The sequence below is a fragment of the Grampus griseus genome, assembly GCF_964374135.1.
Source record: "Grampus griseus genome assembly, chromosome: 13".
NCBI lineage: Eukaryota > Metazoa > Chordata > Mammalia > Artiodactyla > Delphinidae > Grampus > Grampus griseus.
Window position 1 is genome coordinate 49,310,194 of NC_139007.1, and position 26,364 is coordinate 49,336,557.

General features: G+C 38.0%; 1 protein-coding gene across 1 annotated transcript; it reads left to right on the plus strand.

Annotated features, from left to right (window-relative positions):
• The first annotated feature begins 709 nt into the window (after positions 1 to 709).
• On the plus strand, positions 710 to 14,046 carry GJA1 (gap junction protein alpha 1). Its single transcript, XM_082668799.1, has 2 exons — positions 710 to 895; positions 11,147 to 14,046. Exon 2 carries the CDS (start codon positions 11,163 to 11,165, stop codon positions 12,306 to 12,308), a length of 1,146 nt encoding a protein of 381 aa, XP_082524925.1. The 5' UTR covers positions 710 to 895; positions 11,147 to 11,162; the 3' UTR covers positions 12,309 to 14,046.
• The last annotated feature ends 12,318 nt before the right edge of the window (positions 14,047 to 26,364 follow it).

Below are 26,364 nucleotides of genomic sequence, written 5' to 3' on the forward strand. Positions count from 1 at the left end.
AGATTTTCACAGTCAAAATGTATTATATATTATACAGTTATAACTATTGTTACATAAAACTACATTGGTTTTGCTAAACTGCAGTAAAGAAAAAAATTCGAAGCAGTCACGGGGATGGAAGGTGGATTTGGGATGGGCATACCACCATAAAATGTTCATTTCTGACATTTCTCTCTCCCATCTCCATTTCCTCTGTTCACTCTCCCTACTTAAACTAAGAGGAAAGGAATTAGCTCATCAAATAACTCACTCACACACACCTTTAACTTCACACACCTTGGCCAATAGGCAACAAGTATGCCTTGGCTATACTCTTTTCCACCACATTAATTTACTGTAATATTACAGTAAGTAAAATTTTAGAAAAGGTAGTAATATTCTAAAATACACTGCTTTTTATCATCCCTGGACATTTGGTGAAAAAAGCGCTAACTAAAACCCATAATTGTTTTTGTAAGGAGCAACTACAAGCAGTGGAACTCACGTCTCTAATGCTATTTCATTTCTCTAGTCAGCAGATTTAAAGTACAGCTTTATCCGGGCTGGTTACTCCTCTTTGCTTCTTCTCCCCCACCCGTCCACGTTGGCCGGCCTCCTCTCCACTCTCCTGCCCGCCTTTCCTCTTCCCCGCCCCTTTCTTTTAGTCCCTCCTCCTTGTTGAGTCAGTGGCTTGAAACTTTTAAAAGCTCTGTGCTCCAAGTAAGAAAAAAGCTTTTATGAGGTATCAGCACTTTTCTTTCATTGGGGGAAGGAGTGAGGAAAGTACCAAATAGCTGCAGACTTTTAAACTTTAAATAGACAGGTCTGAGGGCCTGGACTTGTTTTTGCATTTGACTTCATTCTCTGAGGAGTTCAATCACTTGGCGTGACTACTTCACTTCTTTCAAGAGAAACAGTAAGTTTTTTAAAAGATCTTTACCTATTCCTTTCTTTTTCTACAAGAAAAACTTTTCTAAAGTTTTAAAATTTGTTAAATGTAGCTTTCACATGATATTGTAAAGGGAATGATGAACTTGAAAGTGTCTATAGTTTTAAACTTAAAATTGAACTTACGGTATTTACTTTTTGACTGTTAAAAAGTTTTCTTTTAATAATGCAACAGGTAAATAAGATTCAGATCTTTCTGATTAGAATCAGAATATTAGAATAAAGTTACTGGATATTTGGTTCTCCATTTTAGAGGATAATTTTACTTTTTTGGGTAATCAGTAATAGTCTAGGTGCTTTGTAACTTTGAGGGGGGCGGGGTTAGGGGGCCTAGGTTGGGGGGTTTGACTGACAACAGCAGAAAAATCAAAGTGCAAATTTGCTTAGCGTGCTTGCTATAGAATTCTACTCTTTGTACTTTTTCATATGGAAATCTTGATTGATGTTCTATAGCCTTGCAAAGCAAACTTCTTAACAAAGTGCTTTGTTAAGACGTTGCTGCTTGACTTCCACGTGGTCCCTTCCTAGAATTTTACCCGGTAAACAAAAAGGTATAAAAATCAGAGCTGTAATATTGGGGTTCTTAAAGCAACAGTAAAGGGTTACTTTGTATTAGCACCCACTATGCAAAAATCTTGAGACCCTCAGGAGAGCCACCACTGAGTCGACCACGCTGGCAGTTCCGGAGGTGAAATCCCTTGAATGGGTGGTGGTTACTTAACAAAGCATTAACAGAGAGAGAACGGACGTTTAGAAGAGAGTATATGCCAGGGTGCATTTCCAAAACGGTCTCCTAAGACAGGGGCTCCTAGAAAGAATAGGAAACGAAATTTCTTAAATCGGCGCCTTAGAAGGAGCTACCTCCCCCCAGCCCCACGCCGCCGCCGCCTTCCGCTTGTCCGAACCTGTAGCAGACTTCAGAGCTCTTGGACAACATTTTTGAGTTTGAGCCGCAGGGTGCGGTGCTGCCAGTAGGCAAAGATAACACTGATTTGTTATTTTAAAGGGCTCAATTTCTTACATGCTCTTATGGGTAACACACATTCTGTTAGCCAGAAATGCAACCGTGCGTTTTCGTGTCCGGTAGGGATTTTGTCTGTTCTAACTCCACAGACTAATTAGTTTAAATTCTTGGTGTGACCCTGCAGTTTGAAGTATTTGCACCAGAGAATGCTGAAAAGCAAATAAAAATGAAAGCTTTGCGGAACGAGGACGGGGGCCTGGGGCCGGGAGGGCTCGGGGAGCCTCCTGCCATCTTATCATCTGCCCGGCTCGCCCGGGGCTCCTGCACTGCCGAGCCTCCGCGCTTTGGAAACGTTTGCTGAGAAGTTTCCCTCAAATCCTCACGGTCAAACCCAGCGCAGGTCCGAGTTCCGCCACTGGAAAGGAAGGGGGAGGGGGAGAGAGGCGGCGGGGGGGGGGGGGGAGAGATGGACTGTGGCCAAATGGTAAAAGAAGAGCAAGTGATTAATTGAATTAAATGTGTCAATCTAATTTCCCTTCCAAAACCCGCACCCGCAGTGTCCTTTTTTTTTTTTTTTTGAACTTGTTGAATCCTACTGTATAAAGCATAAGGAAATCTGAGTACCTTGGGAATTACCGTGCCTAGATGGCACTTGTAACTCTTCTGTAAGTTCTCAAAACTTCCCAAGAATAGGGATGGGGAGAGCGGAGGAAGCCCCATAATGAAATGAGTAAAGAGCTCATGACGTGTCCAGAGGCAGATCAGAATTCGGAAACTCAAACCTTGAGTTCCCAGCAGCGGCTCACCCACCCTTATCCTCTTGGCTGGCCATCCAGGTGTTTACAGAGCATCTCTGATAAAGCTTATCAAAAGCTCTCCTTGACCAACCTCATCCTCACCCTCAACCCTAGGGCGTGCCTGTGTTTCTCTCCAGGAGTACAAAGTGGGGGTGGGAAGAGGAGAGCTACAAACTGTTGGAAAAATAGACGTGGCTTTATTTGGAGGTGGGTTTAATTTCTTCTGCTTCCCAAACCAAGCTGGTAATGAAAAGATGCTTAATCTCACCCTCTGATAATTGGGCACACTTGAACTCAGTCTAAAATGCCTCAGGCAGTTTGAAGAGTAGATTATGAAAAATTTTTAAAAAGCCTAACTTATACAAGGATTGCCAAGAATAAAATCCTGCAGTAATGCAGATACCTCGTTAAATTAACCCTGTCTCAAAGAATGAAAAAAGCCAAGTAGAAAACCCTTCAGGAGAAAGGGTAATTCTTCTATGTAGGCCAGATTGCCAGAAGGTTATTCTGTCCTAGCAGTGTGTATGTCTGGTGCTTTGTAGTTTCCAAAATCAGTATAGTTATCACCTGTCCTTTGCCTGGAAAATGCAGTGGTAATGCTTTGATCCTACTCTCTTCACTGTTTAAATATGTTCCACATTTTTCTACTACCTTTTATAGTTTATCACTGCCACCCCATCCACTCAATTCCTGGCCCTTTACAGTGTAATTCTTACATTGCTGACCCTGGGAAACACAGTTCCAAGCAAGTGTCTGAAAGGGTGTGTTTTCAGATATCGAGAGTTGTTTTGTTACGTACATGTTTCCAGTTCCTGCGTAGAGAAGGATGGAAACCTCACATTACAGTGCATTCCTTCATTCCTCTGATGATATCCAGAGGGGTAGCTTGGTATGAGGCTCAGAGGCTCTATGTATGATACTGAGGGAAGGGAATGATAGGAAAGTCACCAGTGATTAATACCTTCTACTCCACCTTTCCTGTTCTGATCTGACTTCCCTTCAAGATTCTTAATTGTTTGAATAGATTGTTGGAGCATATTCACACACGTTAAGTTGGTTCAGCTCTGGGGAGACAAGTTATTAATTATTAATTATCTAGTGTTTACCATTAATGTCAATATTCAGTATAGATAAGTCAAGTTTAAAAAATTATCCCCAGAATTTCTCAACAGAAGTCCCCCCCCAACCTCCTTCGGGTAACTACCTAAATTCTTCACTTTGTCTCCACTTTGCCTGTCTAGATTCACCATTTGGCTATGTGTGTACATACTGTCTTTTGCCAAAGTTAAAACACAAACCAGGGTGAGCCATATATATATATATATATATATATATATATATATATATATACATATATATATATAAATTTTTTCTTTAAGAATTTCTTAACTTTCAATAACTTTCACATCCAAGTTTTCCTAGCTTTCTAAATCGTTTCTTAAAAATATGTGTTTTGGGACTTCCCTGGCGGTCCAGTGGTTAAGACTCCGCACTTCCACTGCAGGGGGCACGGATTTGATCCCTGGTCAGTGAACTAAGAACCCACATGCCACGCAGGATGGCCAAAAAAAAATGTGTTTTATGGAATGTTTAAAATTTACAGTAATATAGAAAATATATAGTGTTTTTTAGCAATTTCTGTAAGGCAGATACATTCTATAGTACATGACTTTTTCCATGATTTAGAGGAGATGCCTCCAAATAGAAACACAAAGACCCTCTTCATGGTCCTTTCTCCCTATTAATTGATAAAGGGTAAATTCCTCCTTCTCATAAATCTCTTTGAGGTTGCTAAAATAGCAATATTGTACTCATTACAGGAGCATCTAGAAAACTAATTTTGATTACCATTAGGCAAATGTTAATCACTTCTTAGTTGCTATTTTGCTAAAGAAAGGATGCCAAAGTTAGAAAATAAGTGGGCTATATCTACATCTAAAATTCATTTAAAGAGTAATAGCTAAACTTTATTGAGCTTTTATTAAGAGCTTCATGTGCATGAGATATTCATTCAATGCTCATTAAGGAAAATAGACTGTTCTTAATCAATACACTTGTGAGGGCTCTAAGAGTGTGTTTATATGATGACAAAATAACTAGGCTGTTCAATAAAAATAGTAAATTTGGAGGTGACATTTGGGAGAAGCACCAAAACTGATAGAAATAGCGTTATTTTAAAGTCCATCCAATCACAATCTAAGAACATGGCTTTTAGCCTGCAGCTTCTGACTTAGGCTCTTTCCTCTAGCACCCCTCAAGTGACCATTAGAAACTTCCGTTAGTAGGGGAGTTGAGTGGTAGCTATTGGACTAGGGGAGGGGATTGTCTCTTTGGATGGAGTCCCTCACTCCTCAACTCCCATCTCATCTCATTGTTCTGTGGAGGCTGATGTGTGCTGACAGGGTGATGAAAAAGGGTGAGGGCCGTGGAAAGAAGGCTTGTTAGTGTGTTCCCCATCCTACCTCCCTCAAAAAAGCAATGCCACACACATCAGATACCTGCAGAAATGTAGCAGTATTTCAGTCTTTACAAAGGAATCTAAGGATAATCAGGGAGCCATGAGACAGAATTTTAAATAGAACAGAGGTTTACACGGAATAGGTTTGATACATCACAGAGTTAGGCTAACTACCCAGGTATAAGGAAGCAAAGGTTGTATATTACCTGATGAACTGGGAAGATACATTTTCTATGGTACCTGATTCAAATCACTTAACTGCCTAACATACACTCAAACTATATAGAGATGTTATATTAACCAGGGTTGATATCAGCTGTTATTCTTCCGTTCAGAGCCCCAATCTTACCCCGAGATTTATCATTCTTAAAATATACACAAGTTTTAACAGATTATTTCTTCTATTGCAAGACACTGTGGGGTCTCTTTCGGCGACAATTGAATTGTGTAGTCCAGCCAGAATTAGAATACTGCAGAATTGGACCGAACAAGTTTTTTTTTTGGTGGTGTTGTTTTAAAATCTTAACCCGTGAAACAGCATAATAGTGAAACTGCATAAATATCTATGATACCTGGTGCAGTTCTGCAAGAATCCCAAATCACTATGACCTTGTGTAATAAATTCAAGGCCTTGTTTAACAAATTCTTTGTTAAAGAGTCTGTTTTCTTAATTCAGTCATATTGCCTGTTCAGGAATCATTTAAAGTATGTTGTTTCAGACAGTTCTCTGTTACAGCAATTATCACTTGAAAATTTAATAGTCCGTGTAACATGAGATGCTGACAATTACCACTTTTTTTTTTTTTACTGTGGAAGTCTCTTTTTAATCAATTTGAAACTTCAGAAGTTTGGGATATATAACTATAATTAAGAGAGTCCCAAGGAGATAGTAAACAAACAAACAAAACTGGTGAAACCTAGTACCTTTCTTTGTACAAGCTGCTTTTAATTCATTCAATAGATATTCACTATCTCTTAACTCTTTTAAGCACTGGAGATACCGCAGTGGACAAAAGAAACTCCCTCATGGAGCTCACATTCTAGCTGAGGAAAGCAGATAGTGAAAAGTCCTTGTCATGGAGGCAGACAAACAATAAACAAGTAAATACATAATGTGCCAAGTAGAGCCAAGGGCCATTAAAAAAACAAAAACAGAACAAGGGGAGTAGCAAGTGACAGACCTAGAGTGCTGGCTGATGAGGTGATACCAGAACAAGCCATGGAGATGGAACCAAGCTGATCAAGGCAGATCGGCTTGTTAGTTTTTCAAGACTGACTGAGGAGAATAGATTGGCGAGCAGGGTAACTAGGGTCTTGACATATAACCTGAAGAAAGGTGACAAGTAACCTGATGATGGCTGAGATCAGGCTAAGAGCAGGGGTGGTGGTGAGACTCAGTCTGTTTTGGGTGGAAGATAAAACCTATAGAATTTGCAGACAGGTTGAATGTAGATTATGTTAATTATGTGTGGGTATGAATATTACCAAAAACACATCTGGCTGTTGTAACTATAGAGGAATGGTCACAACTGAGCCCACTCAAAGACATTTACTGCAAGGGAGAGGGGTTCTTACAAAAATTAAAGAAAAACATTAGGAGAGTTTACAGTTTAGTTTTGGGGCTTATAGTTTTTTTTGTTTTGGCCGCACCCTAGGGCATGCTGGCTCCTAGTTCCCCAACCAGGGATTGAACCTGTGCCCCCTGTGCCCGGAGTCTTAACCACTGGACTGCCAGGGAAGTCACAAAAGGCTTATAATGTTTGGTTTAGGATATTAGAAACACACACAGTACTTCTGCCCCGCCCCACCCCCCAAATCCATTAAGTGGATTTTTATCAGGAAGCACTCCTATTTACCTTTATTTTATTTTAGTTCCCCACTCTCAACTCATTACAGTGTCTCTTCTTGGGAAAATCTTTAAAATTGGGAGTAAAATATATTCTAATTCTCCTAATAATTATTAGAACATTAATGACACAGCAAAGTGTCTAGCTTTGGCACAGTGATTTGTTTATATGGCTCTGGAACAGGGGACGGTCAAAAAGTAACTTAAAATAGAAGTTTTTTTTTTCATTTTGAGTAAAGCATTTGAGTCCTTGTGCTCTTGGGGAGCAGCCGATGGAGGTGGAGGGACAGGGGGCTGTACAGTAAAGGGTAAGCTCAGTTCCCAGTTGCCCAGAGACCTCTGCCCCCCATACTAACCCTGCCCCCCCATCCCCTTGACCTTTCTAGACACTCAATCCCTTTCTGCTCTCCTGCCATTTCTCCACTCCTAAATATTTTGAATGAGAGACGAGACAGAGCACCAAAAAATGTCAAGAAACATTTGCCTCTTGGCCTGAAAACTTACTTCAGAATCACCTGGTGCATTTGTTTAGAAAAAGAAAAAAAAAACAAAAGAATGATTCACAAGCCACCCCCCACCCTCACCCCATGATATTCATTCAAACTGGTGAGTGTCAGGAATGTGTGTTCTTAACACATGCTGCTAAGTGATTCTGATGCCCTTCGGGAACCTGCAAAGGGCCCAGAGGGTCCTTGGGCGGGTCACACCTGGCGTGACTGGTTTTTGGCTTCTAGTCTAGAGGGCCATGAAGAGCAATGGAAAATGTGATCTAACATGGTACATAGAGGACACAAGAAGGACGGTCCAGCTACTGTCAAGCATATGCTCCTAATAAGAAGTTTGTACAACTCCTTAACCTAGACCTTAATCTACATATAAATTTCCACCCTGGGAACCTAGAGGTGAAGGCATGAATATACAGGATATATGCTCAACTGCCATGATGTTATCATATATCAAATAAGGAATATACCTGTCTCATACTAGTGAATGTGAATGGGGTATATAGTCTATAAATCAATGCTAGGGATTCTGTAAACATAATTATGACCTCTTCTTATAAAAGGGCATTACTTTTTCAATTATGACTTGGAAAAATGAAAATGATAATGGGGATGAGGGGACAACCGGTTGATAGAACTTTTAATTCACAGCAAAGTGAATGACTACCAAAAAGATAACGGCATTATAAGCCATCACATTAAACATTATCTGATGGTCTCTATGATAGTGCTAATAACAGGTATCTACATGTTGCAGGATACTAGGTGTCCAATTGGATAATTCAACTCATTCAGGTAAAAGAGTATAACTCAGTTAATGCAAATGACAACTGGGTGGCTGCTTAAAGAAAAGACAACTTGGCTACTACCTAGAGAGCTGTCCAGTGACCCAGTTCACATACTGTGGCATTATAGGGTATTTTTGTGGAATCTCAGAATTATAGGAAACTCAAGTTTTATTTTTCCATAGAGTGTAAAGAAACTTAGTAATTAATTGCCACAAGCATCTACATATTTTACTTTGAATAATAACGAAACACTGACTAAAATGACAACTTCTCAGTGTACCTGAAGCACGTTAAGTTTTTCTTGAGCTCGATCATCGCGTGAATGTGAAGAGATGTGTGCAGTTTATCATTTTATACTTGATTGTTTTTGTCATTCATCCCCACCCCCACTCCCCCAAAACTGGAGTATTGAGCAAAAGCAGATGACACTGGCAAAATATTGTAATTCTCTACACAGAATTGGGACCAATTTACACATCATCACATCGAAACTGTCTATTGATAGAGCTTCAAAAATTCTGTCCTCACGGACTGTGCTTCTTCATTGCCAGTGTAGTATCTTCTGCTAAATTGTAGTTTCTTTCTTTTACATTCTGTCATATCAAACCGTCTGTCAAAGCTAAATTACTGCCTCTCTTCAAGCTTCTCAAGCTTTCCCCTGGCTATTTCACTCTCTTTGTCAGTCCTACAAGCCTTTGTTCTTGTTTGACTGCTTTCCATACATCAATTTCACTTTCGATTCACAATCTAAAATGGCCCTTCCTAGAGGTGAAGCTTCCTTTTTTATGACCACTGGCAGGGTCATAAAAAAGTTATTTACTGTAATTTGCCCACCCACCTCCAACCTTTACCACTCACCTCCAACCTTTACCCATCACCCACCCCCCTTTCTTTGGCATCAGTCTCTGGGCTGTCATCAAAAATACTCACTGACTGCTAATTTAGATAGCTGATACATTTTCAGTTTATGAATCAGCCATCTCTTCTTTGTTCCATCCAGGAAATCCCAGGCCAGTATCCAATTCATTTTTTTCTGCCCTCTATAGCCAGGAGGTACAGGCATTAGACAGAAATGTAACATTGCTTGGTGGGGAAGAAGATTCCCATGGACCTCATTTACTTCCCACAAGGAGAAGATGGCTTATAGTTTAATACCAGGTGAAAAATTCTTTATATCCAGACAACAAACATATTTCTAGGAAGTCTATATAATCCTACTTTTAGTTATACTATTTTTTTTTTTTTTTTTTTTTTTGTGGTACGCAGGCCTCTGTTGTGGCCTCTCCCGTTGCGGAGCACAGGCTCCGGACGCGCAGGCTCAGCGGCCATGGCTCACGGGCCCAGCCGCTCTGTGACATGTGGGATCTTCCCGGACCGGGTCACGAACCCGTGTCCCCTGCATCGGCAGGCGGACTCTCAACCACTGCGCCACCAGGGAAGCCCTAGTTATACTATTTAAAATTCAGTAAGCTCCTGAAAAGTCTTTGCTTTGCTTGTTTTTAATGATTAAATAATCTTTGACTACTTCATCCCATTCTGAACCCTCCAATTACTCTCTGCTGAAAATTAGACTATATTCTCTCTGGCTGCCACATGCAATGTTATTCATTTCTTACCAGATTTCAGCCCCCGCTAAGATTGTATATGTTAAAGCACGGAAACATTTCTAACGTTAACCCAGCTTTGCTATAATTTTAAGACCAGTGTCATGCATTGGGAAGCCTTGGTCTTGGGATTGAAAGTCTTTTTCTGGCTCTACGGATAGCTGAATATTTCCTATATACTTAAGACCTCAATTTTCATCAGTTAAAAGGACTATTGGCATTAGAAGAATAAATTGAACTAAATAACTTTTGGGATTCCTGTCATATCAGCCCCAATAATGGGTAAGTCCTAGGCTTGAGATATCTAGGTATTGATAGGAAGTTAAATAGAGTGCGTGGGCTGAGGACCCAAAGCCCAGTAAAGGAACTTACTTGTACAGCAATCCAAAGATTAAAACCAATCCTTTTTACTAGAGATAACACTAAAGTTGTCTTTTTATTTCTCAGGCTATAATTAGTATCGAGGTCAATTGAACTCTTACTTGAAACGTGATGTGCATTTAGTCTTGTTTTTTGAAAGTACGTTCCTGCATCTAGGGACACAGTGTGTCAAAATGGTGTGTTTCAGCACAACGTATTTTCCTCTGGGCAGAAGACAGACTTCTGAACCACATGAGTCACTGCTTAAGAAGAAACAGAGAAGTATAAATGACTACACTGTAGAGTATGCACAAATGACACTTGAATTACCAAGGAGAAACATTTCAGGATACAATTAGGAATAAAGTACTATATGTAATAGGAATGAGGTTTGAAAACAGGTTGCATGCATGTGCCTGGGTATGGGTGTTCTTACCTCAATTCTTAGGTACCCATGCTTTTTGAATACCACATATCAGCATTTTGCTTGGGTGTGCATGCAGACACAGGCCTATCAGGTAAGAACAGTCCTCTAATTGGACCGTCCAGGGGGATAAAATAAGCAGAGACACTTAGCGCAGACAACTTCTCAAGTCACGTGGTAAGACAGTGGTTGAGCAAGTAATACATCTTCGCAAGGTTAAGATCGCAATTTACTCTGCACATAGGCTCTGCTGTTTCGAAGATTTAGCGTATCTCAAGAAAATTTGAGAGCTCTTTTCAGGGGAAAATGGAAGAGTTTGCACTTGTGGCTTTTTTGTTTGTTTATTTGTTTGTTTTTGAAGAGTGCTAGAAAGATAGGAGATCTTTTACGGTACTTTGACTGCTGGCTGAAAGAAACTGTATATTAAACTAACAATCTGTGGCCTATGATCATTTAGTTGCCTTTTTCTTTTCAGGTGGTGCCCAGGCAACATGGGTGACTGGAGTGCCTTAGGCAAACTCCTTGACAAGGTTCAAGCCTATTCTACCGCTGGAGGGAAGGTGTGGCTGTCAGTCCTTTTCATTTTCCGAATCCTGCTACTGGGGACAGCAGTTGAGTCAGCCTGGGGTGATGAGCAGTCTGCCTTTCGCTGTAACACTCAACAACCTGGTTGTGAAAACGTCTGCTATGACAAATCTTTCCCAATCTCTCATGTGCGTTTCTGGGTCCTGCAGATCATATTTGTGTCTGTTCCCACACTCTTGTACCTGGCTCATGTGTTCTACGTGATGCGAAAGGAAGAGAAACTGAACAAGAAAGAGGAGGAACTCAAAGCCCAAAATGATGATAGGAATTTGGAGATGCACTTGAAGCAGATTGAAATAAAGAAGTTCAAGTATGGCATCGAAGAGCATGGCAAGGTGAAAATGCGAGGGGGTTTGCTGCGAACCTACATCATCAGTATCCTCTTCAAGTCTGTCTTTGAGGTAGCCTTCTTGCTGATCCAGTGGTACGTCTATGGATTCAGTTTGAGTGCTGTTTACACTTGTAAAAGAGATCCCTGCCCGCATCAGGTGGACTGCTTCCTTTCTCGTCCCACAGAGAAAACCATCTTCATCATCTTCATGCTGGTCGTGTCCTTGGTGTCTCTTGGCTTGAACATCATCGAACTCTTCTATGTCTTCTTCAAGGGTGTTAAGGATCGCGTGAAGGGAAAGAACGATCCTTACCACACTACCAGCAGCCCACTGAACCACGCCAAAGACTGTGGATCTCCAAAATATGCTTATTTCAATGGCTGCTCCTCCCCAACCGCTCCCCTCTCACCCATGTCTCCTCCCGGGTACAAGCTGGTTACCGGAGACAGAAACAATTCTTCCTGCCGCAATTACAACAAACAAGCAAGTGAGCAAAACTGGGCTAATTACAGTGCAGAACAAAATCGAATGGGGCAGGCAGGAAGCACCATCTCTAACTCCCACGCACAGCCTTTTGATTTCCCTGATGACCACCAGAATTCTAAAAAGCTCGATGCTGGCCATGAACTACAGCCTCTAGCCATTGTGGACCAGCGGCCTTCCAGCAGAGCCAGCAGTCGTGCCAGCAGCCGACCTCGGCCTGATGACCTAGAGATCTAGGTCCAGTCTTGAGAGCATAAAGATTCCACTCAGTTGTGGAGAAGAAAAAGGTGCTATAGAAAGTGCACCTTAGGTGTTCATTTTTTTTCCAGTGGAGGTGGTACTCAACAGCCTTGTCATGAGGCTTAGAAAACACAAAGACATTAGAATACCTGGTTCACTGTGGGTGTTAGGGATAGGCAGGTGGAGAGGGAAGGGATGAGAGAGGTACATGTTGGTATTTAATGTAGTTGATTCAAAGAACTTAAATTTTAAATAAAAGTTGCATTAGGTGATCCATAGTTAAGGGCTTTTTCCTCCCCACACACCCTTAAGAATACTTCTGTGTATGTGAAAGACTGGGTGGGTGATATTTTTGGTTAAATACTTTTTTGTTTTACCAAGAAACTGAAATAACTTTGGCCAGGAGAAAATACTTCCTGAACATCCTGCTTCTCTTTATCAAGAAGACAGAGGATTGTCCTTATGTCCCTGCTAAAACATTCCATTGTTAAAATTTGCACTTTGAAGGTAAGCTTTCTAGGCCTGACCCTCCAGGTGTCAGTGGACTTGTGCTACTATATTTTTTATTCTTGGTATCAGTTAAAAGTTCAGACACGGCCCACAGAAGAAGACTTTCCATGCATTTGCAAATCTCAGCCAGTTTTACGTACATTCTTTTTTACATCCACGTTATTATTACCATCACTTTGCATCATTCCTCAACTACTATTCACATTCATTTAATGATTTCTGTAGACATTTAAAAAACAGTTGGGATATCACTTACCATTTTTTGAGTTAAAGTCAGGGAAGCAAGCCATGCTCAATGTTTAACAATCACTTGTATGTGAATGTGTGTGGAAGAGTGTGTTTTATTTGTCATGTATTGGTACAAGCAGATGCAGTATAAACTCACAAACACAGATTTGAAAATAATGCACACATGGTGTTCAAATTTGAACCTTTCTCATGGATTTTGTGGTGTGGGCCAATATGGTGTTTACATTATATAATTCCTGCTGTGCAAGTAAAGCACATTTTTTTTTTTCCCCTAAAATGTTTTTTCTCCATGTATCCTATTATGGATACTGGTTTTGTTAATTATGATTCTTTTTTTTTTCTTTTTTCTTTTTTTAGAATATAGCAGTAATGCTATTGCTGAAATGAATGATTTTCTTTTTCTGAAATATAATCATTGATGCTTGAATGATAGAATTTTAGTACTGTAAACAGGCTTTAGTACTTAATGTGAGAGACTTAGAAAAAATGCTTAGAGTGGACTATTAAGTGTGCCTAGATGAATTTTGCAGTAACTGGTATTCTTGGTTTTGTCCTACTTATGCACATTAATTCAGAACTTTTATTCTATCATGAGTTTGACAGTCTTTTGGAGTAACCAGCAACTTTGATGTTTGCACTAAGATTTTATTTGGAATGCAAGAGAGGTTGAAAGAAGTTTCAATAGTACACATGTAACTAATTTATTTGAAATCTATCCTAAAGAAATCTACCAGTTTCTTCAAATGTCTTTTTAAAATTCATCACGGATGATTAGTGAAAATGCAGAGTATCATACTTTTCTTCTTGCATGTCAACTACATAAGCAGTTTTGTACAATGAGAAATACTAATTTGTTTGACATTCCATGTTAAACTACTGTCATGTTCAGCTTCATTGCATGTAATGTAGACCTAGTCCATCTGATCATGTGTTCTGGAGAGTGTTCTTTATTCAATAAAGTTTTAATTTAGTATAAAGATAGCCTTTATATCCCATGTGATTTTTTAAAACTTTTATTGCATCAATTCACAATTATCAAAGACATTTCCATTGGTTATGAGGATATGGGCAAATAAGATTCACAAGATTCCAGAATCTTTAAAAGAACAGTATTTATTATTAGCTAGATTCAGTGCAACATTGATGAACATATTTGGATATTTATTCAACAGAGAAGGTAAAGTATTAGAGTGTTGAATTTGGAATATAAAATTAATGAGATGTGTGATAGAGTCTAAAGTGAGTAATTTAGTAGATCCATACATGACAGAAGTAAGCATAAAAAGATGAGGGTGCTAAAATCTTAAAGCTATAGGGCCTCCCAGATATAAAAGAATAATGCAGGGTTGGTTTGAGTATGGTTATGCTGTGTGACAAAAGAATGAAATAGATCTATGATTCTATTTTTCCAAGACATTGTGAAAACACAGAAAATATGAATTTTAAAATTCTTAACACCCAAGAAAAATTGAACCATTCATAGGGACAAGAACAATTCTGGGCAACTGATAGTATTGCTGTAGTTTAAAATATAAAATGTATTATCACTTTTAAGTCACATTTCAACAAAGTTTTTTTTTTTTTCCACACCATGTGGCATTTGGGATCTTAGTTCCCAGACCAGGGATCAAACCCATGCCCCCTGCAGTGGAAGCACGGAGTCTTAACCACTGACCACCAGGGAAGTCCCAAAAGCTTTTAACTTACTAACATTGTTTACATGAACACATCACAAAGCAAACTAGTAAATGCCTGGAACATAAAAATATTACTAGTTTAGAAATAACCTAGTTCAGTTCAGTGGCTTCTTTTTTTTTTTTTTTTAATTAATGAACAAATGTTACAGGATGCGCCTAAAGTCAAAGGATTGTCTACTAACCAGTTTCTGAGTCAATATAATTGGTAGTATCAACATGTCTTCAAGTATTACCATTGTCTGGCTGAGAATCTGAAGGGAGAGGCAAGTTTTCTCTGTGCATGTATGTGTTTGCATTTACTACGGGGAATAAAGAAATGTGGTTTATTTGAATGTGTGTGTGTATTCACAAACAGTTCATAGGGTACAGATGGACAAAGACTACTGAATGTAGGTTTCTGATGTACGTGTGTGGAGGTGGGAGGGCAAGTTACATCTTTAAAAAATAGTCCATCTTAAACATTTCCCAAACTTTAAAGCTTCTCACTATTTAAAAAAATAAAATCTAAGTATATTATAAATATACAGTTTTAAACTACAGTTTTAGTAGACGAAATTGAAAATCAAACCTCAGGTCTCCCCATTCTCCAACAGAGACATCAGCGAAGTTCTAATTCAGAGGAAATCACTGTTAAAAATTTGAGACACCAGCCATATATCAGACACTTTGTTAAGTAGTGGTGATTATTAGAATGACCAAAGAGTCCCCTGCTCCATGAAGCTTACAATGTGAAGCCTTCCAGAAGTTTTAATAATGATGTTCCACTCCGTTTTGCTTACCTTAATTGGCTGCCTATTTTCCACAACTAAAAATTAAATTGAGCTGTGTTTTAAAATTATGAGAAAACTATGCAGTTTTATTCCACAAATTTTTATGAGATACTCATTTTTGGCATAAAATTTCAGGTTTAAAAAATGGGAAATTTTTGAATCTTCTAGAAGCAGTAGAACTTTCTGTTGTGGAAATGTTCTATTCTGTGCACTATGGTAGCCACTAGCTACATGCGGCTATTGAAACACATGAAATATGGCTAGTGAGTCTGAAGAAAAGGATTATTATTTTTTTAATTTAATTTAATTAATTTATTTTTTATACAGCAGGTTCTGATTAGTCATCTATTTTATACATACCAGTGTATACATGTCAATCCCAGTCTCCCAGTTCATCACACCACCACCCCCCTCCCCCACTTTCACCCTTGGTGTCCATACGTTTGTTCTCTACACCTGTGTCTCTACTTCTGCCTTGCAAACAGGTTCATCTGTACCATTTTTCTAGATTCCACATATATGCGTTAATTTATGATATTTGTTTTTCTCTTTCTGACTTCACTCTGTATGACAGTCTCTAGATCCACCCACATCTCTACAAATGACACAGTTTCGTTCCTTTTTATGGCTGAGTAATATTACATTGTATATATGTACCACATCTTCTTTATCCATTCGTCGATGGGCATTTAGGTTTCTTCCATGACCTGACTGTTGTAAATAGTGCTACAATGAACATTGGGGTACATGTGTCTTTTTGAATGATGGTTTTCTCTGGGTATATGCCCAGTAGTGGGATTGCTGGGTCATATGGTAATTCTATTTTTAGTTTTTTAAGGAACCTTCGTACTGTTCTCCATAGGAGCTGTATCAATTTACATTCCCACTAACAGTGCAACAGGGTTCCCTTTTCCCTACACCAATTCCAGCATTTGTTGTTTGTAGATTTTCTGATGATGCCCATTCTAACTGGTGTGAGGTGATACCTCATTGTAGTTTTTTTTTGCGTTATGTGGGCCTCTCACTGTCGTGGCCTCTCTCGTTGCGGAGCACAGGCTCCGGACATGCTGGCTCAGCGGCCATGGCTTATGGGCCTAGCCGCTCTGCGGCATGTGGGATCTTCCTGGCAGGGCACGAACCCGTGTCCCCTGCATCGGCAGGTGGACTCTCAACCACTGCGCCACCAGGGAAGCCCCACCTCACTGTAGTTTTGATTTGCATTTCTCTAATAATTAGTGATGTTGAGCAGCTTTTCATGTGCGTCTTGGCCATCTATATGTCTTTGGAGAAATGTCTATTTAGGCCTTCTGCCCATTTTTTGATTGGTTTGTTTTTTTAATATTGAGCTGCATGAGCTGTTTATATATTTTGGAGATTAATCCTTTGTCCGTTGATTCATTTGCAAATATTTTCTCCTATTCTGAGGGTTGTTTAGAAAAGGATTATTTTAATTTTAATTTAAATAGCTATATGTGGCTAATGGCTATTGAATTGGGAGGTGCAGTTCTAGAATCTGCTGGGGAAAAAATAATTAATATTGGGTGGAAATGGAGGAAAGGATGGTCATGTTAGAAACTGGAAGGAGAAACTTCAGGGTCATTTTTATAGTCTTATAATAGTGTTTCTTACTCTGTAAACAATAGGAAACTTATTTAAGCAAAGCCTCTGCTTTTACATGAAATTACCTAGTCTCGTTAGATAATCATATATTTTATATTACCATCATTTTACCTCAGAATTTCATGCACAAACTTATGCTACCTATTATTAAAAGTGGTAGGATTGCCCCAAGTCCTTAAATATTGGGAAGAAGTCTAGTGAACCCTCTTGGTTCACTGCATTATCATCCTAGCCCCTGTGGGTCCTCACGAAGCTTCTAGGCCATGGGCTGTTCTTTCACCTTATTTTGAGAAACTTGCTGAACCTCTACCTGCCCAGGGTACTAGGTCCTTGCCCACACACTGCCTCTCCTAAAAATTCCAAACTTCATATTCCAACATGCCAAAACATCTGTGCTTTGTACTTGGAGGGAGAGCAAAATAATGAAGTTTGGGGGCTTATTAAAGTCTTAAAGTGGGTTCTTTTTATAAACAGCACACCCAAAGTATAGAAACATGTTTATAATCTTTACTGGCTCCAAGATTCTGTTTTTACCTTTTCTTGCTTGGGCAAATATAGCTGAGCCCCTTGGCATGTCAGAATTTGCAGCTGGCAATTTTCAGAACTCAAGAGCAGACGTGGAACTTTGCTTCAAGGACAGTAGAGTAACAAGAATATCACATAAAGAAGAAAGAAAATTTGGAGGAAAATGTTTGCATTTGTTTCCTGGTCTTCAAAGTGTTGAAATTTTAAGTCAGATTATTTCTTCTGGTCTCCGGATGTTTCTCTCAAATGACCCAATGCTTATTTGGGCTGTGACGTGTAGAGTAATTTCAATGCCCACACACTTTCCTGTTGAATATAAAATCTGTCTCAAGAGGCGCCCACTTTAGAAAGCCAACCCTGGTCTCAGGTCTTATTTAATGTAATGAGCCATCTGTCCCTACAAGACATGGAATGAAATGGAGTCTGGGCGGGTATTTGTGCTGGAATCTCTTAGTCAGTTACTTTTTACAAAACTGTTCATCAGAATTAGTATAGACAGTAAGAGAGCTTTTAGTTGCTATGGTAGCAGAAACCATGAGGGTTATTTTATTTTAAAAGTAAATGGAGAGAAATGTAAGACTGCCTTCTGCTTTGAAAAGCTTGGGTCAGAGTTATATATTTCATATATTCAGGTATATTTATGAATTCTGAACACAGTTAACTAATTTAGAAACCCTTCCCTGAAAAAATTTAAACTGACCTTAAGCCTGTGAGAAAACAACTTCAACTGAGGTTAACTCAAAGAACTCTGGAGGGTAAAAGGTATATTTTGAGATTCTCTAAAACACTACTTGAAGTCTCAACTCCACCCAGAGTCCTAGAGTATAAATTGGCCATTGCTTTTGAAGACTTTGATGTGACTGTGGCTCACACTCAAGTTTTTCTCAACTCAGAGCAACTGGAATTAAACTGACCTTTATAATTCGTTAACATATTAATTTCTAATCATTCAAGCTACTCCCTATATAAAGACATTTTCAAAGGTAGACACAACCAGAGAGCTAGTTAAAGAAAATGTTTATTCTGAGACAATTTTTCATATTTTAGCCAAGCTTGTCAATGACTGCCCTTCCTTGGGCAGGTTAATTCAAAAATATTTGGGGGAACCATGAGTTTCAAATTTCAGTGAGACTGAGTAATTTGGAAGTTAAATGTAACTATATCCAGCATCCTGTCATTTATAATTCAAGGCAAATATAAAACTATAATAGATATTTTCCTGTTATATTATTTCTGTATACTTGAAATATCATATAATTTATAATTTTATAATTCATAATTTGTAAAATAAAAATGACAGCAGATGCAATCAATTATAATGTTATTGAAGTTATTTCTTTCAGTTTAGAACTTTCAATCATATTTCTTCTCCATTTTCACATTCTTTATTTCTCCAGTCTAATCTCTCACTAGAATGTTCTGACTTGTGATAGCTTAAAATATAATATATACATTCTAACCTCTCAGGTTTTGTTCATAGCTGGAGTTTCAATTATGGAATTTGTTTCCTACCATGAATCTACAGTAGAAGTTAAAACAATTTCGGTGATATAAAGCTTCCACCAAATTTCTTTCTTTCTTTTTCTTATACACATTTAGAACAATTTTGTTGTTGGGTTTTGTTTGTTGATTTTTGTATCAAATACTTCCTTTTGCCATATATAACTTATAGCTTGTTCCCTTAAATATTTACCTTTTAACAAACTAGTGCAAGTTAAACATTTAGATAGTAACTCTGGAATAATCTAGCAGAAGTTTAACATTTGTAATTAAAGAGTATCATCAGAAACCATCAAAAAAATTGTTTAATGTTCATTTTTACTCTCGTCCTCACTTGTCTGGAGGACTTGCAACACTTTATGATTAAAGAGTGTAAGAGCTGTACGTGATGGTTATCCAAACTTCCAAACGCGGCAAATGCGGGAAGCAGGCTACCATTTGGCATTTGACCAGTCTTTTTAGTCAGCATTATAGCCAAACTCTGCCTCTAAACTGATGATTCTACGTGATAAATAGCTATGATGTGTGAGAGAAAAAGAGCTAAAAAAGCTATAATGTGTTATAAGTAACATCAAACTAAAGAAAGATTTCTGTGTGGGAATATGTTCATATAAAAGTATTCTAATCTTGTAAGATAAAGAAGAGTAGTTCTAAGAGAAAAAAAGTGTAGTTAGCTAGTTGACTAAGGAACTTACTGCTTTTTTGTTTGCTTACAGCAGCATTTTAGCTTTGGAAATAAATTATTAAAACAAAATTTCACTCTTTCAATTTGTTATGAATCAGTCTACCATAGTGCTAACCCCATAGTTTGTGATGACAAAAATAATCTGATTCGTTTAGGTATTTAGACAGGGTTTTGTTTTTCATTCAAAAAATATTTTGAACAATCCTCTCAATTTGTGGTTAGATGCAAGATGACCTTTAAAAAGCAGGCACTGTTTTTAAAAGCCACATTACATTAAAGCTGCAAATGTTTTCAAGAATTAGAAACAGGAATGTCTTAAGATTTTCCAAAATTCCCAGGACTTCTGGGGAATTTCCAATATTTGTGAGACATACACTCGGTTGTCTCTTAAGTATTCACAGAACTTGGATAATCAATAAAAATGTGCTCTGTGGTGAAATGATATGTCAAGCAAAAATGATGTAAGTGGAACTAGATGAGAAATTTATAAGAAAAGCGTGTCTGAAAAAATTCTTACCACATTAAATAAGATTTGGTCTTGTGTTCATCCTTGCACGCTACACATCTTTAAAAGATGCTGCTTTAAACAAGACTTCTGCCCTTTCTTGTTATTTTTAGTATCTCCTCAAACCATAAATACAACCATGTGTCAGGGCAAAGCTGTACTGATGGTTTGGACGTGGAGTACTCACTTTTATTCTAACCATTCAGTTCCATTTATAGCAAGTAATGTGTATTTTTCATCAATGATCAGATTTTGCATATTTTTAGTTGTTTGTGGACCAGAGGTTTGAGGAGTAGAATACTCTTCCTCTCACCTTCTTCAGTGCCTATAATTTCAAATATGAATTTTTTGAGTCTAGGAATACTTTTTAAAAAAAATTTACATTTATGGTTCTAGGGACTTTTGAAGTTGGCAGAAGCACAGGTAAACTGAAACTGACGATTTAGGGAAGTGTTTGTCATTTATTTACCGTGTGACCTTGAACAAGATATATAACCTCTGAGCCTCAGTCCCCCAACTCTAAAGAAAATAGAAATTCATTCCTGCAACGTTATTGTGATGATTAAATGAGATGTGAGTGACGTGTATAGGACAGTCCTTGACAAATGGGTGGCATTAACTAATGGCTACAATTTCTTTCAAAGGAAATGAACAAAGGGAAAATTAGTATGGCTAGGAAAAAAAAAATCCAGCGTGGTCAAATTCTGAATGTCAAAATATTACCTCTGTGTTTTCTACTTCTGTAAAAAACTGTAATAAGTAAAACACTGATAGGACAATTTGTGTAATCAGAAGCCATTGAAAAACAAACCTTAGTGTCTGACACCACATTTGGTGATATACATGAGGTCTAGAAAATTAAGACCATTACAAATATGAAAAGAACACAAGGTGAGAATACTTTAAATAAATTCAGTTCTTACAGTAGATAGGGACACATGGTCACTTTCAGAACTCTGGGAATTTGATGAATAAATATTAACCTTATAAAGAATAAGGGTCAGAATGTGTCCCCACCATAAGACAGCTAAAAGGAGTATTATTAACATAAAGGAAAAGAATGGAGAAGGGAGACAGCATGAATTTCCAGTTTAGAAATCTTTAACGACTCCTTTTGTCTTTGTGGAAATGGCTGCAATCCTTCAGTCTGCCTCTAAGCAGACTGGATCTGCTGGATCTGACATTTTTGCAGTCTCATCGCTCTTCATAGCCCTCTGTCACAGCTGTTCTCGACTTTTCCTAGTACCTCCAAATCTCTCAGTTTCTTCTCACCTGTGGTCCTTGCACAAACGGTTCCTTCTGCCTGAGTCACACTCCTTCTCTTTGTTGACCTAAAGCTAATAGACCACCAGTTATTTCTCCAGCAAAAATGGGTTTATTTGGGATCAGCAGAGAATTGCAATTCGGGGTCTGCAACCACAGGGAGTCACAGGCAAGGCCCACACAGCAAGGGAAGGAGGATGCTTTTATAGAGGGGAAAAGGAAGTTGGGAGGGCTGTAGTAAACAAAGAGTCCATGGTTTTTCCTTGGCTGTGTTGTTGTCAGGAAAGAAGAGGAACCTTTCTTCTTCCTGTTGGGCTCTGCTATTGGAGCTGGGTGTGAGAGTCTTCTGACTTTATATTTAATTGAGGTTTCTGCTTATTAATTTCTTACATCTTTCACTTAGCTAACTCCTACTCACCCTTCAATTCTCAACTGAAATGTTGCTTCCTCCTGGGACCTTTCTCTGATTTCCCGGGGCTGCCCATGTTATACTCCCATGGCACCTTGCTCTCTTCTTTACAATGTGGGCTGAATGGTTTAGTGTTTGACTTCCCTAGTACAGATTTTCCTTGGCTTAAGATGGGGTTACGTCTTGATAAACTCATTATAAGTAAAAGTGTATTTAATATACTTAACCTACTGAAAATCATAGCTTAACCTAGCCTAACTTGAACACGCTCAGAACAACCTAGCCTAACTTAAACATGCTCAGAACACTTACGTTTAGCCTAGAGTTAGGCAAAGTCATCTTTACACAAAGCCAATTAAAGATAAAGTGTTGAATACCTCACATAATTTATTGATTACTGTAATGAAAGTGAAAAGCAGAATGTCTGTATGGGTACAGAATCGTTGTAAATGTATTGGTTGTTTACTCTCGCGATTGCGTGGCTGACTGCAGCTGCCCAGCATCATGAGGGAGCATTGTACTGCTATCACTCACTTGGAAAAGATAAAAATTCAAATTCTGAAGCACGGTTTCTACTGAATGCGTATCACGAAGTAAAACAGTCATAACTCCAACCATAGTAAGTCAGGGACTCACTATGAAAACAGGAGCCTTTTTTTTTCTTTTTCTCTGCAGTATTGTTACTGCCTAGTGTTTTGTCTGGCAAAGTAATAATATATTGACTGCTAATTAATGAATGCAATTGTAGCAGATACACTTCTCTGGCTCTAAGTCAGGTATACCTCCATTAGGGAAATAGACATATAGGTTGAAACTAGCCACCCACATCAAATTCTTCCCCCATTTTCTATGCTCATCAAACTACCTCCTCTGTATATTCATATATGCTTTTCTGCACAACAAGCCTGAGAGATAATTATTATCTTCTTTTTACAGATGTGTAAACTGAGGTTAAGAAACTTGACCAAAGTCAGTAGCAGTAAGTGGCCCAGTTAAGTTCTGCAACCATATCTGCATCCTTGCCCACTCTGCTCTCCCAAAGGCCCTCGTTAGTGAGGGGACGAGGTTGATCAGAGAATGTGAGGCTCTGGGCCAATATTTACATCTATTTCTAATAATAAATGTATGCAGTGGTTTCCTAGTTTTTACATCTGCCTCATATTTGGAAAAAACATCAGGCCTCAATTTCAGAAATAGATCGGCTCTTGGTAAACTGATATTTGAGCTATAAAAATTTAGAACCATACCGTGACCTACAGTGATTTCACTAAGACATTGCTGTTGTGTGACACCCTCTGTGGATAGTCAAGACCAGCTCTGGAGAATGGCTCTGCATCCATCTGGTGGCGTCAGTTGCAAATTCTCCTTCCTTTTTTCCTTTCTTCTTTTCCTCCTTCTTTCCTTCCTTCCTTGCTTTGTTGCTGCTCCTGTTACTGTTGATTCTTCATCCTCCTCTTCCTTTTCCTCCTCTTCTTTTCCCTCTCCTTCTTCTTAAGTTATAAAAGCAACATCTTCTCATCACAAAAATGCAAAGGCAGGGCTTCCCTGGTGGCGCAGTGGTTGAGAGTCCGCCTGCCAATGCAGGGGACATGGGTTCGTGCCCCGGTCCGGGAAGATCCCGCATGCTGCGGAGCGGCTGGGCCCTTGAGCCATGGCCTTCTGAGCCTGCGCGTCCGGAGCCTGTGCTCCGCAACGGGAGAGGCCACAACAGTGAGAGGCCCGCGGAACGCAAAAGAAAAAAAAAAAGCAAAGGCAGAAGTATGTAAAAAAGTGAAGGCCCCTTCCAACCCACCCCCTAAAGAGAATGAAATTATACACAGGTATACATATAGCTTGTGAATTATTTTATTTATTCTTTACAAGAAACTTCCATGTCAAAGTATATGGACCTACCTCATTTTTAATGGTTATATAATATTCCACAAGGATGAATAGTCAGTACTGTATTTAATTATTCCTCTATTGTTGGGCATTTCAGTTTTTTCCCAATTTGCCATTATTACAAATAATACTACAATACTTGTATGCATATTTTAGCCATGTTTTTAAAATTAAAAGAAGAAACTTTAGTAGGCAGAATGCTCTTTTTTCCCTAAATAACATATCTCAAATATTTCACTATGTTCCATGATCAGCATGTGGTTATTAACATTATTGACATTGTGTTAGGCTCATGACAGAAAATGTCTTGATCATGATGGCAATTTTTGGTTCAGTATAATATGAGGCATTACCTTTCGGAATCTCCAAGAATTTTGCTAAGGGAAGATCAGCAGCTCTGCCAGAGACCTTTATTTCATCTTCACCCAGCAATTCCTTTTCACTTTCTGCCTAGCTAGCTGCTTGATACAAAGATCTATAACTAAGGGAAAAGATAAATTTCAATATGACATACTATAACACTATGAAGACCAAGGAACAGCTCATACTGCCAAACTTCTATGTCATTCTTTCCTAATAAACACACAGTGTAAAGTTGTTTACACTGCAAGTAGAGCACACATCTTTTCCTTTGTTAAATTATATTTAACAAAATAATAAAAGTAGTATTTATTAGAGAAAATTTGAGAGAAATTTAAAAGTTAACAAAAAACAGGAAAGAACAAAATCATTTAATCTCAACATCCAAAGGAAAGAATGACTAAATAGATTTTATTTTGAATCTATGAAAAATTAGCCTTTAATTTGAAAATATTAGTGACCATTTTCATATTAAAATCTACATCCTTTAATTTTTTTAGACTTGATCTTAAAACATAAACATTTTTGCATTAACAGAATCTTTTACAATGTCATTAAGCATTTGAATCATTATTTATCTAATCATCTTCTACTGTTGAACATTTAACTTGTTTTCAGCTTTTTACTGTGATAAGCAAAATTTAATGAACAATTTATTTTTTTAATAAGATTTGTTTCTTTAGGATAAATTCTAAGAATTAGAGTCAAAGATTTGAATATTTTAGAGATATTTTTGAACTGAGTGAGAACTATATTTGATACATTTTTATTGCTGTTTTGGTAGGTAAAAATTCTCATTTACCTTACAATTACATTAATTAGTAGTGGCAAGAATAATATAGATATTTATGTAGATATGCCTATGATATTTTTCTCATATGAAATGACTATTTATGACCTTAGCCTTTTGCTCTTCTGTGATCTTAGTATTTTTAAGAGCTTTTTTAAATAATAAAATGTTTGACCACTTGTCTTTTTTTGCTATGGCTCTTTTTCTAGCTTATTATATGATTTTAACCCTTAAAACATTTGTATGTTTTGGGGATGAAAGTTTTTAGACTTTGTATAGTAAAGATTTTGATTTTTACTTTCAAGATTAGAAAACCCTATCTTTTACCTAGGTATGTTGTACCTTGATATTTAACCACAATTTTATTTTAGCTGTTCATTTTATGCTTTTTATTTTACATTTGACTTTTTACTACTCTTGTATTTTTGGAGTAGAACCTAGCTAAGGCATCTATTGACTTTTTTTCTGAGTAGTTGACCGATTGCCTCCACACCATTTTCTTTTTAAAAAGCATCCTTTATTAAAGTGAAAACTATGGTTAGTCCCATGATAAAATATTCTGCATCTAAGGACAACAAATCAAAAGATGAATAGCATATTTACCAAATTCTCAGGCACCAAGAGCAAGGGAAGGGCTGAAGTCAGAGTGTATACAGGGAGATCCCTACCTGGAAAGGTGAAGAGGGGTTTGTGCAGGAAGGTGAGTACTCCTATAAAAAGATCAGCTATGGGATGGGAAGAGTCAACTCGGACACCGTGGTGCTTGGAGAGAGCTCTGCTGTCTATCAGCTGAGGGAGTTGAACCAGATGCTGCTGTTCTCATACCATGCTCCAACAGAGACATTTCAGGGACTCTCCTGGGAAAGGGTCAAGAGCTAGGAGTTTGTAGCTCTCTTCTCTCTCTTCCTTCAGCAAAACACTCTGCTTTGTTTCAATGTGAGATTTATTTGAAGAAATAATTCCAGTGTTTTTTAGAAAAACATTTTTACAGAAATTTTCAAAACTACTTGAAAGTAGCAAAAATCATATAATGAATCCCTATACTTTCCCAATGATTATTTTGTCTTTCTTATTTCATTTCTCCTTCACTCCTTTTTTCTTTTTTAATCTTGAATATTTTTTTTTTAACAAATCCCAGGTATCTGGTCATTTCACCTGTAAATAATTGAGTATACTTTTCTACCTGAGAAAGACACCTCCTTTTTTCAAAATATAATTACCATGCATTTATCACATGTAACAAAATTAAAAATAATTTCTTAATATTGACTAATACTCAGTCCATAGCT

Coding starts and splice junctions, on each gene's coding strand:
- GJA1 (XM_082668799.1), top strand. CDS start 11,163: ATGGGTGACTGGAGTGCCTTAGGCAAACTCCTTGACAAGGTTCAAGCC.